A 16,320-nucleotide genomic window follows, 5' to 3' on the forward strand; every position below is an offset into this window, starting at 1 on the left:
TGTGACAAGATACTGATAAATATATGCGACTGTCGAGTAAGTCGGGGAACGTAACAGATGGCGTGACTAGCAACAGGGCATTTCAGATGTGTGATGTTGAAGTGGTCAGTTATTTTCATTCTCTGTCCACCTTGTGTACAGAAACTACTGTGCCATTAGAGATGTTAGACGACGTGGTAGTCAGTCATTGTCATTAACTCTTATACGGAGGACATTCCTACAACTCTTGACCTTTCTGTCAATGCAGAAAAAAGATGCCCACAAACAGAAACTCCTGTCAACGCAACGTCGACGGTGACAAAGGTCTTCAACGTTGCCGGCGTCATGACGTTTCAGACACAGATCACGTACTCTTGTGTTACTGGTTTCGAGTTCCCAGACTTCTCAACTTCTAAGTCTATTTTATGCCTACAGTCCAATGTGTGGAGTGACATGGTTCCAGACTGCCAAGGTAAGGGTAACAGTCAGATAATGCCATCATACTCCAAATGTCAACACACAATACACTTGTCTTCAATACCCAAGATAATGTCCTTATTGTTTCACGCACATTATTCCCCGGACATACCATCTTCCACATTGACAAGTCAAGGGAGGTAACTGACTGCATACGTCCAGTATCGATGCAGGAAGTTGGCCTTTCGTAGTCCGTTAACGCTTCTGTCTCTGGAAGATGCATGTCCCTCTGATAAGCTCACGATGTAGCAATCACCTCTATATGACAAATTGTTCCAGAAATACTATTGCTTCCTCAGTAAAGTGGCATGTTGTACAAGCCTTACAGAGTACACTATAAATCATACGTTTGTTGATTAACGTCATATCGTCCAGCTACTGTACATGATCCGTACATTTAGGGCATTTAGATCGGGAAACCCAGCAAATAATTTGACCATCGATCCTCATTGTGTTACATTAACATACAGTCGACGCGTGTCACCGACCCATTTACTCGCGCAGTATAGCAAGGGGACATTAATACTTATACAGAATGCCAGGTAGTCTGGTAGATGGTATGGTTTGAGGGGTAGCCTTGTGGTTAAGCTGTGGGTCCGGGTTCGAGTCCAAAGTCGGCTATGTGTGTGGTGTGTCCCCTTCACATATATTGCTGGAATATTACTTAAGATGCAAATGAGGCGCTACTTACTCACACATCACGATAAAAACCTGGTATGCACGATTCACCAAGATGGTCAGTGTCTCCCTGTGCTCATTAAACAGTGCTCTTTGCTCTGCATCAGTAAAACACTGCCCAGCTCCATTGGACACCCTCAGAGCGACTCGCGACAGCAATGACACCGTGTACGGCTCAGTCATCACCTACACTTGCGATCCTGGTTACGTCAACAGTGGCGGATTGACGACACAGACTATGATATGCATCGAATCCAAGATGTGGAATGTCACTCCGGATAACTGTACACGTGAGTTATGTCGGGGCGTGTCTAACCACACATGGTAATTTTAAATAATGAAAACAAAACCCTATCCGTAGTGCATGTAACACCGACTATAAAAATGACAACAGCTGCATTGTGAGGGAGCAACGCCTAATTCCTCATTTTAATAGCGTCCCTCCTCAATGAATATAGAACGAAACAGGCATGCTATTTCTTATGTAAACATCATCAAGTAAATTAATAAAACAATGTGTAAAATAATTCATTTTGAAAAAGTAGTGAAGCAAAAATCTGGGAAACTTGTTGGCATTGCTAATGTAACTGAATGCTACCTGCAGCTCGTCAGTGTGACGCTGTGCCTGTTTTGGAGAATGCCGATGTACTGGGGGACGTCGTCAACGTTGTTTACGGCGACGTCATCACCTACAAGTGTCGGCCCAGTTCCATGTTCTCCGACAACACCACTGTTAAGACGGCTCGGTGTGATCAAGACGGACACTGGCCAGAATCTGCTGCTGGCTGTCAGTGTGAGTAGGGTCAGATAACATCATGTGGTCAAAGTCAGTGTTGACTGGCGAAGGTGTTATGTGAACTATTAGTAAACTGATTAGGCCTTGCACTATCTGAGTCATTATATGTAGTAGTGGTAGTATTTATCCGTCGTTAGGTTAGGATATGCATGCAAATGACCTCTCGATGGCTGTTTGTCAGTGCTCAGTGCCCTTTGAGTTCCTAGCCAGAGGTGATTGCATGATGATGCCCGGGTGCTGGTGATCATGATGTCAGCGGGGCTACGAGTGATGGCTTGTTGCATTTTGGTGGTCAGTAAATGGTGTAACTGTTGACCAAGTGCTTTATGATGGTGACCAGATCTTGATAATGATGACCTAACAGCTTACTGATGGCGACTGACTTCTTTGTGATAACTATGGAGTGGTTGTGATGTTTACACCTAGTGCGTTTGTACATGGTCTCCGGCCTGTGATGATGTTTGAGTAAGAGTACATGGGGATGATGATCGAATGTTTGTTGACGATGACTGAATGTATCCTGTATCTCCAGACTACCAGTGTCCCGGGGCCCCATACCTCCCCGGGGCGGAATCTCAGTACCTAGACCCTTTCTTGGTGCGCTACACCTGTAAGTCCGGCTTCTCCTTTGATGACGGATCATCAGAGGTGAACTCCACGTGTGGCCCCGATAACACCTGGTCTGACGTCACCGCGACGTGTGTGTTCTCAGGTAAGTGATGCATGCATGTTCAATACGATGTAAAATCCGATCAAAGCAACAAATGGGCTGTTCATTATTTTTCTTCGAATGGTGAGCACACGACATCAGAAGCCTATTGTGCCGTTTATATCTTCATGTTCTGTAGTTCTGTAAGTCCGAATTCCAAATTGATGATCTGCCACATGCACAAATGTGCTCAAACGTTTCACTAACGAACACCTGCGACCTAGGCCTTCTATCATTAACAGCCGCTTACTCGTGTTAACAACCGCTTAACAGCCGCTTACTCGTGTTAACAACCGCTTAACAGTCGCTTACTCGTGTTAACAACCGCTTAACAGCCGGTTACTCGTGTTAACAGCCGCTTACTCGTGTTAACAGCTGCTTACTCGTGTTAACAGCCGCTTAACAGCCGCTTACTCGTGTTAACAGCGTTAGCAGCCGCTCACCCGTGTTAAGATTGTAGTATGTACACTGTCTCATGTTGTGCTTGCTGCAGCATCCACTCTGAAGCGTGAGTCCAGCGTTTGTCTCGCTAGGAAGGACCACAGGATTGTGGGAGAGGTGGTGCACACGTCCTCCCAGAGCAGTCTAGGGTGCGGCGTCATGTGTCTCCAGAACCCGGCATGTCGCTTCTACAACTACCACAACAACCACTCCCTCACCTATAACTGCCAGCTGTACGTGGATACGACAGCGTCGTCAATCTTCGAATCTAACGTTGGGTGGAATACTTACAACCTGAGAGACACGTGCTAGATCCCAGGGGACGTGGCCAGCAAGGGTGGGGTCGATGTCGGCCCTAGTGGGTGTACACCATTACAGAGAATATCCAAAGGATGCCCTCGGCCAAACTTAAGGAAGCTCTAGAGGCCACCCAGATTTACTTCGGCTTCGAGCTACAACACAGCAGCTGAACAGAGAACGGATTTAATTAGATAGTATTCCCCGAGAGCATTATTCACAGCTGCTTTTAAGCAATGCTGACATTAAGTAAATTGAATGCTGGTACTCGGTTGCTGTTTTTATTATCAACCATGCAAAAATCAACAACTGACATCATATTAGATGCTGTAATGCATGTGCGCAGATACTGCTAATCACTTGAAATAGTCGCACCGACGTTAGTGTGTAGTGATGGGTATTCAAGTAACACCCAGCATCGGATTCCGTCCCCAGTGTCAAAATGCATCTCTCAGATGTACACTGTAAATATGTACACTGTAAATTCTTACTGACAAAGTCTGGCGCTGACGCTCATGTGTCCTCTTCAGACCAAACAGATCCAGTCGTCTTTATCTCACAGTACGGACGTATACTATGGGAGCGCTTTTCTGAGTACGGGCGTTAGACAATATGCTGTCACTGTCAGAGACATTACACATTCCTGGTGTTTCACGGGTGGAATATGATGCTAAGCATCTATGGTTCTTTCAATGCGTCCCTACACGCATACATGAACAATACAATTGTGGCCATACACTGCAGCTGCTCTTGGATATCGTTTTCTGTGAAGTCAGTCAGAGAGACAGGCGCAACAGACACAGAGTGACGACAGACATAAAACCTGCATTAAGCTAGACATGGCGTCATCAGATTGCATGTTGTAGTAGTCGGTGTCCTCAGAACTCTAATGTAGGTGTTATTGTTATTCATTATACATGTTGATAAATATGAATTTTCATAGTGAATGTTCCGTTTTTTATCATCATAGTAATATTATCTAGAAACATGGAACATTTTGACAACGGTTACATTTGCAGATGATATCTTGTAACAGTAAGTCATTACAGATGCACAGCTTGTGTTAATATCCCTTATCATAAAATATTTACATAATTATGTCACTGTGACCTATCGTCGTCTCTGCTGCCACAACGAAGCTATGACAAACTACTTTTAACAGCGGAGGGATCCGTTGTGGCTGGTATATATCTACGGGAAGTCAGTATTCCACTAGAAGGGACATGCTTCCTTCGAGTCTCACCAGTTGGTAACACAGCAGCCCACCTGTCTCACCATTTGGTAACACAGTTCCCCTTCGTGTCTCTCCATCGGGTAACACAGTACCCCTTCGTGTCTGAGGTAACACAGTACCCCTTCGTGTCTCACCATTTGGTAACACAGTAAACCTTCGTGTCTCACCATCAGCTAACACATTACCCCTTTGCGTCTCACAATATGGTAACACGGTACCCCTTCGTGTCTCATCGTCAGGTAATACAGAGTCAATTCGTGTCTGATCATCAGGTAACAGTGCCCCTTCGTGTCTCACCATCTAGTAACACAGTACCCCTTCGTGTCTCACTATCAGGTACCACAGTACCCATTCGTGTCTCACCGTCAGGTAATACAGCACTAACTCGTGTCTCATCAGGTAACAGTGCCCCTTCGTGTCTCAACTAATACAGTACCTCTTCGTGTCTCACCATCAGGTAACAAAGTACTCTTCATGTCTCACCATCATGTAACTTAGTACCCCTTCGCGTCGCACCATCAGGTACCACAGTACCCCTTTGTGTCTCATGATCAGGTAACAAAGTACTCTTTATGTCTCACCATCAGCTAACACAGTACCCCTTCGTGTCTCACCATCGGCTAACACAGTACCCCTTCGTATCTCACCATCAGGTAACTAAGTACTCTCTGTCTTATCATCTGGTAACACGGTAACCTTTGTGTCTCACCATCAGCTACCACAGTATTCTGCATGTCTCGCCAGCAGGTAACACGGTATTCCTTCGTGTCTCACAATCAGGTAACACTGTACCCCTTCGTGTCTCACCATCAGGTAACACGGTATTCCTTCGTGTCTCACAATCAGGTAACACTGTACCCCTTCGTGTCTCACCATCAGGTAACACGGTATTCCTTCGTGTCTCACAATCAGGTAACACTGTACCCCTTCGTGTCTCACCATCAGGTAACATCGTTGCCATTCGTTTCTCACTATTAGATTTTCCAAGCTGAAACGATCTATGTTCAGAAATATATCTGTTAAAAAATTCGTTGTGAAACGAGCAAAGAAATGTCATAAATTTGAAATTGTGGTCACGTTTATGAATTGATAGGATACTTTGCAAAAGGAACCACGGTGTCATAACAAAATGAAGTACACATTTGATGGCAGTATGCACGGCATAAGCTATGGCGATGAAGTCAGTGATACTTGATTTGACCTCGCAGCAGCATATCACAAGAGGGAGTGACCATGGCTTTAGGCTACTTTTAACAAATAGCAATATTCCAGAAACGGGCTTCACACAGGAGGAGACTTGAAACTGTCTCTTCGGCGTGAAACAGACCCTCCACTCGGAGCATTGGATTGAGCGTCGTTGGTTCCAGCCCCTAGCAGCATAAAGACAAAGACGAGAAAAGCCGTTCCCAAAACACCCTGTCCGGTAACTGGCATAATGGGATAAATCTAAACATTTCACTCGAGGATGATCTGATCGCAGAACTAATACATTCTACAGAGAAATTATCCCAGGATGAAACACCACTCTTCTGAGGAAAACAAACAAACCATCTTATGATTAAATAACTCTTACGGAAAAATGTAAATGAATATATTTGGAAATATTATAACTCAACTCGAAAATGGCATAACACGCCACAGAAAATTTCCACAGAGGTGTAACTATTTATTATGTCAGTGTGGAGATGGTATTCACCAGGAGATGTTGCCGCCACAGCTTCATACTACTGGACCAATTAGCGCTCAGGGCCCACTTGCACAAAACTATCTTACCGCTACAATTATTGTAAATCCTTAAGATCGCAATCTTAGGCTTCGGCTACAATCGCCAACTGGCGCAAAGCAGTCGTAGGCCACGATCATTGTAACTACTTTTAACAGCGGAGGGATCCGTTGTGGCTGGTATATATCTACGGGAAGTCAGTATTCCACTAGAAGGGACATGCTTCCTTCGAGTCTCACCAGTTGGTAACACAGCAGCCCACCTGTCTCACCATTTGGTAACACAGTTCCCCTTCGTGTCTCTCCATCGGGTAACACAGTACCCCTTCGTGTCTGAGGTAACACAGTACCCCTTCGTGTCTCACCATTTGGTAACACAGTAAACCTTCGTGTCTCACCATCAGCTAACACATTACCCCTTTGCGTCTCACAATATGGTAACACGGTACCCCTTCGTGTCTCATCGTCAGGTAATACAGAGTCAATTCGTGTCTGATCATCAGGTAACAGTGCCCCTTCGTGTCTCACCATCTAGTAACACAGTACCCCTTCGTGTCTCACTATCAGGTACCACAGTACCCATTCGTGTCTCACCGTCAGGTAATACAGCACTAACTCGTGTCTCATCAGGTAACAGTGCCCCTTCGTGTCTCAACTAATACAGTACCTCTTCGTGTCTCACCATCAGGTAACAAAGTACTCTTCATGTCTCACCATCATGTAACTTAGTACCCCTTCGCGTCGCACCATCAGGTACCACAGTACCCCTTTGTGTCTCATGATCAGGTAACAAAGTACTCTTTATGTCTCACCATCAGCTAACACAGTACCCCTTCGTGTCTCACCATCGGCTAACACAGTACCCCTTCGTATCTCACCATCAGGTAACTAAGTACTCTCTGTCTTATCATCTGGTAACACGGTAACCTTTGTGTCTCACCATCAGCTACCACAGTATTCTGCATGTCTCGCCAGCAGGTAACACGGTATTCCTTCGTGTCTCACAATCAGGTAACACTGTACCCCTTCGTGTCTCACCATCAGGTAACACGGTATTCCTTCGTGTCTCACAATCAGGTAACACTGTACCCCTTCGTGTCTCACCATCAGGTAACACGGTATTCCTTCGTGTCTCACAATCAGGTAACACTGTACCCCTTCGTGTCTCACCATCAGGTAACATCGTTGCCATTCGTTTCTCACTATTAGATTTTCCAAGCTGAAACGATCTATGTTCAGAAATATATCTGTTAAAAAATTCGTTGTGAAACGAGCAAAGAAATGTCATAAATTTGAAATTGTGGTCACGTTTATGAATTGATAGGATACTTTGCAAAAGGAACCACGGTGTCATAACAAAATGAAGTACACATTTGATGGCAGTATGCACGGCATAAGCTATGGCGATGAAGTCAGTGATACTTGATTTGACCTCGCAGCAGCATATCACAAGAGGGAGTGACCATGGCTTTAGGCTACTTTTAACAAATAGCAATATTCCAGAAACGGGCTTCACACAGGAGGAGACTTGAAACTGTCTCTTCGGCGTGAAACAGACCCTCCACTCGGAGCATTGGATTGAGCGTCGTTGGTTCCAGCCCCTAGCAGCATAAAGACAAAGACGAGAAAAGCCGTTCCCAAAACACCCTGTCCGGTAACTGGCATAATGGGATAAATCTAAACATTTCACTCGAGGATGATCTGATCGCAGAACTAATACATTCTACAGAGAAATTATCCCAGGATGAAACACCACTCTTCTGAGGAAAACAAACAAACCATCTTATGATTAAATAACTCTTACGGAAAAATGTAAATGAATATATTTGGAAATATTATAACTCAACTCGAAAATGGCATAACACGCCACAGAAAATTTCCACAGAGGTGTAACTATTTATTATGTCAGTGTGGAGATGGTATTCACCAGGAGATGTTGCCGCCACAGCTTCATACTACTGGACCAATTAGCGCTCAGGGCCCACTTGCACAAAACTATCTTACCGCTACAATTATTGTAAATCCTTAAGATCGCAATCTTAGGCTTCGGCTACAATCGCCAACTGGCGCAAAGCAGTCGTAGGCCACGATCATTGTAAGTTACAATCAAAACTTACAACTGGTCGGAACCAGTTGTAAGGAGCTAAGATCACTTTTTTCTCTAACAAAATGGCGTTCAAGTTAGTGTCGGTTTCACCCAAATAATTAGCTTTATGTTTGGAGACTGCTTTTATATTGCATAAACGTGTGTGATTCGCCTCGACACTTCAACAACACGGAGAATGCAACATCGATTTAACGTGAGAAATATCGTTATGTGCGGTAGTGATCTACTTCATTTTCAAGTCGATATAAAGTACAATTCTCACCCTATTCAGTTTTGGAAAAAGTATTAACACCATATATTTGTGATACTCAAGAAAAGGTTAGTAACTAAAGGTGTCTGCATGCGATTAGCAGTGGCCATGACCTTTTCAATAACACAACGGCAGCTAATCTTAATTAGTTTTTACGCAAGATGGGAGTGGTTTCCCTTAGCATATCATACCGTTGCCATGCCCAAATACAATGCATGTTCTGTTGTGACAGCGCAGATCTCCGCACATTTCTTTTCGGTCAATGATTTTACAGTCTACAATTGGATAATAGGACAATTTCGTTTTGTTTTGTTTTCATAAAAAATCTGCAAGGTGCGATTAAGGAACGAATGTCAGTTGCGTGCAGTCACCAGTTCCACGTTTTATTTGCGCTGCATGCTATGCGCACTTGAAAACAACTGTAGACAGTAGTAGAGTTTTAGAAATTTCTACCGCCAATGTTGAAGAGTTCGACCTTAGTTAATACTGCGATCTTCAATCCATGCTGTCTCAGGATCGTCTTTGTGCAAACTGCAATTAGAGCAGTTATATGGTGATTGTAAAGTTGATTGTAGGGGCCTAAGATTGATTGTAACTAAGATTGTTCTGTGCAAGCGGGCCGTGATCATTCAACTTCGGCTAAGTACACAACCATGCTAGAGTGCCCAATGGAATTATTTTTCAGCACATATAAAGTAGGTATAGCAATATGAAGTAGGTATAACACACTTTTATTATAACGCTTATTATAACTTTTATTATTGTGACGCGGCGTTGCCATGACGTCACATTGCCGGCTTTAACATTGACAGTAATACAACAGAAAAACAAGCATAATTCCAATGCATTGCTTTGCTGATTTAACGATGGAAACAATTCTTTTATGAAAAAAGTTTTCTTTAGCTTTACGCATCATGGCATCAGCAGTATTTATCTTGTAAAAAGGGAATATTTTAAATTTTGTTTCCTTTCCTGCTGCGCATTTGTCGATGTGACCGCATAAGGGGATGTACCTGGTTTTTGGGTCCTTAATCTGCTGATTTCGGACGCGCATTCTGTCCCTCAAGCACTGTTTGTCCAATGTATTCTTCATGAGTGCAAAAGCAACTGTATGTAGGCACATGAAGAAGAGTGTATATATTCCATCATCAATACTGACATAAGTGTCTCAGGACACTTCCACTGAGCTTCAGACCTGTGGAAGAAGATGATCTACAGGAAGACACCGTAAAGAAAACACACAATGATAACAGCATTGTTTAGGAAACATTATTATAAATGATGCACTGCATGTGGAATTTGCCATCAAACGTAACTGGCTATGATTTCTTTTCAAATGAAATGTTTAAAGACATTTGTGACATTGTTATTGGCAATGGCACTGAAAACGTAGAGGTGGGAAAGCTTACGTGCGCCTTTGAAACATTTTTTGGCATTGTTTGATTACACTCTGGCAAAATACAAGAACGATTTTCCAAATGAAGCAATACTTTCCAGACCGGCATGCAGGACTAGTATGTTCCGGCGGATGAACTGGTGGGAAGCAAGTCTTTCTATTGATATAAATTGGAGGGGGTAATTGGCAGGAAATAAGCGAATTTGATATTTTGCACTGACTTGCGTGTCGTCATCATTTAAGGAAACAAGTTATTTGCTGGGTATCTCCCAGCAGATCAGCATGACGCGCATACAACTGTTACATATGTTGTATGGAACCACCATTATTACATGTTTGGCAATCATTGCTTGGCATTTGATGAGCTAACCAAACATATTATGCTCGGTTCCGATTCTATAAACCGAATGATGTAAGGGATACCTATTCCCGGAATAAAGTTTCCTGGTTTGTCCAGAAAAAGGGGGACAGGGTTTGTGCGGATGTATTTTCCGCTGAGTTATGTCACTGATTCCGGATTGCTCTTGACGGTTTTGTGTCAAAATGAATAAATCTCCGAAAGAAAACCGTGAGTGAAGCTCTTAGAATGTGTCCCTCGTACCTGCATATCATCGTGTACAGCCACTTGCATATCATCGTGTCCCTCGTACCTGCATATCATCGTGTACAGCTACCTGCATATCACCGTGTCCCTCGTACCTGCATATCATCGTGTACAGCTACCTGCATATTAACGTGTACAGCTACCTGTATATCATTGTCTCCCTCGTACCGGCATGTCCATCGTACCTGCATATCATCGTGTACAGCTACCTGCATATCACCGTGTACAGCTACCTGCATATCACCGTGTCCCTCGTACCTGCATGTCAACGTGTCCTACCCGAATATCACTGTGCCCCTCCTACCTGCATATCAACGTGTCCTCCTTCCTGCATATCATTGTGTCCCTCGTACCTGTACTTCATTGTGTCCCTCCTACCTGTATATCATAGTGTCCCTCGCAAAATGTTAACTCCCATATCATCATGTACCCTACCTGCATATCATCGTGTCCCTCGTACCTTCATATCATCGTGTACAGCTACCTGCATATTAACGTGTACAGCTACCTGCTTATCATCGTGTCCCTCGTACCTGCATATCTTCGTGTACAGCTACCTGCATATCACCGTGTCCCTCGTACCTGGATATCATTGTGTGCAGCTACCTGCATATAAGTGTGTCCCTCGTACCTGCATATCATCGATCGTGTACAGCTACCTGCATATCATCGTGTACAGCTACCTGCATATCATGATGTCCCTCGTACCTGCATATCAACGTGTACAGCTACCTGCATATCATCGTGTACAGGTACCTGCATACCATCGTGTACAGGTACCTGCATATTAACGTGTACAGCTGCCTGCATATCATTGTGTCCCTCTTCTCTGAGCGCCCCAGTTTCTTAATACAGCGAATTGTGTACTACTGCAACTGCCCTGTTGCATTAAAATGTGAGCTTTTCTAAGAAAAGAAACAGTTGAATCACAACATTTCCAGAGTTTGTTTTTTGTTCAAATAAATATGTAATAAATATAACAAGATAATACAACATATTTCAGCTTTCTAAACTAAGCGAACTCTCATTGTCATCTTCCTTGTACAGAAACCTAGCGGAAACCTACATTACCCAAGATCCACAAGGTTTCCGCAAGACCAGAAACTTACTCACTCCAGCTATAAAAGGTTTCAGTAAACTGAAACTAAATGGAAACTTCCAACTACAGTTTCAGTTGACGGAAACATGACGGATAATAAGACTTGTTAGTTTCAGTTGTGGAAAGTATGCGGAAACTCTCATTGCGCGTTTCCTGAAACTGAAACCTAGCGGAAACCTACATTACCCAGTATCCATCAGGTTTCCGCAAGAACGGAAACCAAGTTATTTTTGCTGTGATCGTGTACAGCTACCTGCATATCATCGTGTCCCTCGTACCTGCATATCAACGTGTATAGCTACCTGCATATCATCGTGTACAGGTACCTGCATACCATCGTGTACAGCTACCTGCATATTAACGTGTACAGCTGCCTGCATATCATTGTGGCCCTCGTACCTGCATGTCAACGTGTCCTCCTACCCGCACATCACTGTGTCCCTCCTACCTGCATATCACCGTGTCCTCCTACCTGCATATCATTGTGTTCCTCCTACCTGCATATCATAGTGTCCTTCGCAAAAGCATGTCGAAACGTGTCTTCTTAGACGTCGATATTGTCACGTGCCCCGACACCTTCGCATTCAGGGACTGACTCGGGTACAAAGTCTCGCAAGAGGTATCAGAACTATTTCATAAATGATATGTCGGAAAAGGGTCTATTTATCAGATGGAAAACAGCATTATAGCTTCGGGCGACACATTGAGAAATAACCCCGTATTGAAAGGTTTGATTGATAAGTCGTCATTTGAACCCTAAGGCTCTGCCCTGCTATCACCTAACCTGTCTGTAGTTCTGGTAGCTTCATCTCACCATCGAACAACCTTGAACATAACTTTGCCTTCTTATGTGACTTTCGCGTTGAGTTTGCCTGTCTAACACATCTATCTGGTTATGTCTCAACAATGAGTCTGTCTGTATGTGAAGTAGACCTATGTGGCTATTACACAAACTTGAATCTGCATGTCAAGTAGACCTATCTGGCTATTGTACAACCGCGAGTCTGTCTGTATGTCAGGTAAACCTATCTAGCTATTGTACAACATTCAGTCTGTCCGTATGTGTAGTATACCTATCCGGCTATTATACAACATTGGATCTTCCTGTATGTCAAATAGACCTATCTAGCTGTTGTACAACCTTCCATCTCTCTGCATGTTAAGTAGACCTGTCTGGCTGCAACGTGTACACCTTCAACCTGTCTGTATGTCAAGTAGACCAATCTGGCCATTGTGCAACCGCGAGTCTGTCTGTATGTCAGGTAAACCTATCTAGTTATTATACAACATTCTGTCTGTCTGCATGTTAAGTAGACCTATCTCGCTATTGTACAACAGTGAGTCTGTCTGTATGTGTAGTATACCTATCCGGCTATTATACAACAATGGATCAGTCTGTATGTCAAGTAGACCTATCTAACTATTGCACAACCTCCAATCTGCCTGTATGTCAAGTAGATCTATGTGGCTATTGCACAACCTTCAGTCTGTCTGCATGTCAAATAAACCTCTCTGGCTATCGTCCAACCTCGAGTCTGTCGTTACGGTTAAGAATTTGTCGTGACAAAAGGTGTAAGAAATCCTCTGTGAACCAGCAAAACAGAACAGACAAGTCTAAAACATTCAAATATTGTATCATTAATAAGCAAAGAGAAAGCAAGTTATACAAAGTCACAAGTCAATTTCACAATACTTATTTCAAATACAATACACATGAGATAAAATCTAAGGCAATTAGTCACAAAATATATAGTAAAACTCACCAAAGTCTTAGTGCGAGAAACAGTTATGCAGAATGTAACACAGCGAGCGGTCTGACAGCTATGAAGATCAAGCGTTGGCAGCGTTATTATGTGACCCATAATAACTAACACTAAAACCTTGAATATTGTGACCCAAATATAACTACCGCAGTAATAATTAATAACAACCCGAAACACACAAAATACACGTTCGTAACACTGTCATTAAGTTCGACACATCTATCTCACTGTTGTCCAAGAAGTGTTGTATGCCACGGGCATTCGGAAACTGAAGATTCGCGTGTTTGCGTGACCAGTGATCAATACATGAGTCAGTACTATGGTCATGTACCTTCAGTGTGGCTTCAGAACCCACGTCGGTCTTTTCATCTGGGTCCGACAGACGTCCATCTATTCGCAGATATGAAAACAGACGTAACCGTGACCCACTCGAACGTTGAATTATGGCATCTTCGGAGAACCTTTTTCAAAGAACCCAGAGAAAGACCTTCAACACTGTTGTATCAACGAGGAAGACAATTACGCCACGTTGAAAACATAGCATTTTAATATGTGTTAAAGTCAAGACTTCAATTATTATGTGTTTACATAGATTAGTTGTAAACAGGAAACAGGTTGTGCTCCTCCTGTTACAAATCATGCTGTTGACGACTTGCCACAACATTAATGATCTTATTGTCACTTTATGTTATCACATGAACTATTTCAACCGTTGTATAATAAATTCAAACAGGTAGGGCAGCATCTGAATCATATCTGACAAGGTGTCGTTTATGCTGTAATTCCCTACTCAGAATGATGAGAATACTACTACACATTTTCACTGCGCCCTTAAGCGACCGTGCGTCGTATGTCATTATTTTGTCTGCCATCTCTCGTATTCAGAACTAACCATAGCTTAGTTGATTTATATACTGTTTTAAACAATTTTCCAGTTATAATATGAAAAGGGGTACCACAACCTACTCGATCTGATTCCTGACAACGGGTCAGGTAGTTGGAGGCAATAATTTACCTTTAGGTTACAGTGATATTAGGTAGCCTGGTATTTGAAACGAAAATGAGATTCCATGTACTCTGAAACGGTATAAACGCCTGAATACTCTATTAGGAGAAGGAATTATGTTAGTGATATATGATGAGCAATGATGTATATTTGGTTGATTTAGGTAACATGTGTGCTAGGTGGTATCTGTGCTACATACACGTGCTGTTGGCATCATTAAGACAGGAGGATAGGATATTGTCTGCCGAGAGTGACATGACAGTCGACATGACTACAGAAACTAAACCAGTCGCGACTGTAAGCACTGAATAACTTTCACCCAGGACAAACGAATGGCATCATACAATTCAAGCATCAAACAATTCTGTGCGAAGAGTTTAGTTCCTTGCATATGGCGAAAAGCCTTTGATCGTTATTTCGAGTGTCCGGTATCACGGATCATCACGAGGAACCGGTTTTACGGCTAGACAACTTCTTTCTTAATTGCCATTCAGAAGGTGGTCAAATGTAACATATGCTATATTTGGGATTACAGTATCTTAATAAAATACAGCTTTCAGTACTTTTGTTGGGTTGAGTTCCATCCGGTATTCTAACGCACATCCTTAGAATGTAATGGCGATTAGGTGCCTGACTCTAAGGGTGTGGGTTCGAATCCCGGACGGGACTCACGACAATAAAAGTACCAGAATCTGCACTTCTTACAAGTGTGATCCCAATTATAGCGGTGCCAGCATCTACACCAAGACGTCGCATCTACTGCAATAAAGACGGTGTCTATCAATAAAAAAGATGTTGTTTTTAAGGGCCACATTATCCCTGTTGATGTACACTTTGTTTTGTCAGCACCCGTGGATTTCACCAAAGGAGAAATTGTCTTATGGTGGTCATAAGAAAACAGGAAGACAATAGTGTCTAGTGCGGTTCAACATATTGACTTGTACCATAATTGCCATAATTGTTTCCGCTGTCCAAATTCTTTCACCTCGCATGTGTGACGGGTGCCACAAGATATGTTCAGGTTTTCGTGTATGGGTGTAGAACGGGTATGGACGCGGATCAGCTAGTTACAGACTTAACCGACAATCCCTTGCTCACTGACCACTTTAAGAAACTGACCAGCCACCACTAGCACATTTCTCCGAAACATTAAGAAGAGGATGCTGTTAGAGCGAATTTTTGTAGCGCATCAAGGAAAACTGTACCATGACTTATGTGTGTTAAGTATTAGTCTGCTGCATAAGTGAGAGCAAATTAACATTTAGAGTGTTATCATTGCTTCAATCAGCATACTGCATTACTGGCAGAAGGATGATTCTCCCTCTGTCATATAACGATTGTAATGAGACCGGGGATACATCCTCCTTTCCGAAATACACGTCTGTCATAAAGTAGTTTGTGTTACGTTAGGGCTGATGTGGCCGATACGACGCCAAAGTGTATTAACTGGCATTGTAACGTGCTTGATAAAAGATTGATAGTTACAATTTATATCAAACATTAAGCGTAGGACTGTATATTACAGACGATCATATAGATAACATGTGATCCTGCATGTTGCATGTGATCCTGAATGTTATATGAGATCCTGAATGTTACATGAGATCCTGCATGTTACATGTGATCCTGAATGTTACATGAGATCCTGCATGTTACATGTGATCCTGAATGTTACATTAGATCCTGCATGTTACATGTGATCCTGAATGTTGCATGAGATCCTGTATGTTACATGTGATACTGCATGTTACATGTGATCCTG

The 16,320-nt window shown here is 42.9% G+C and overlaps 2 protein-coding genes across 2 annotated transcripts in view; both read left to right on the plus strand.

The window, feature by feature from the left end:
* LOC137298768 (uncharacterized) overlaps positions 1-4,319 on the plus strand; it is a 51,687-nt gene extending 47,368 nt beyond the window's left edge. The window contains exons 27-31 of the mRNA XM_067831044.1: positions 248-451; positions 1,242-1,424; positions 1,739-1,927; positions 2,463-2,642; positions 3,133-4,319. Of these exons, the coding sequence (XP_067687145.1) occupies positions 248-451; positions 1,242-1,424; positions 1,739-1,927; positions 2,463-2,642; positions 3,133-3,392 (1,016 nt within the window). The 3' untranslated portion in view covers positions 3,393-4,319. The remainder of the gene's footprint in view (positions 1-247; positions 452-1,241; positions 1,425-1,738; positions 1,928-2,462; positions 2,643-3,132) is intronic.
* The window catches only part of LOC137297853 (MKI67 FHA domain-interacting nucleolar phosphoprotein-like), a 273,252-nt gene that overhangs the window by 71,249 nt on the left and 185,683 nt on the right, over positions 1-16,320 (plus strand). The window lies entirely within an intron of this gene.

This window comes from Haliotis asinina, chromosome 10 (genome assembly GCF_037392515.1).
Source record: "Haliotis asinina isolate JCU_RB_2024 chromosome 10, JCU_Hal_asi_v2, whole genome shotgun sequence".
In the NCBI taxonomy this organism is placed as follows: Eukaryota; Metazoa; Mollusca; class Gastropoda; order Lepetellida; family Haliotidae; genus Haliotis; species Haliotis asinina.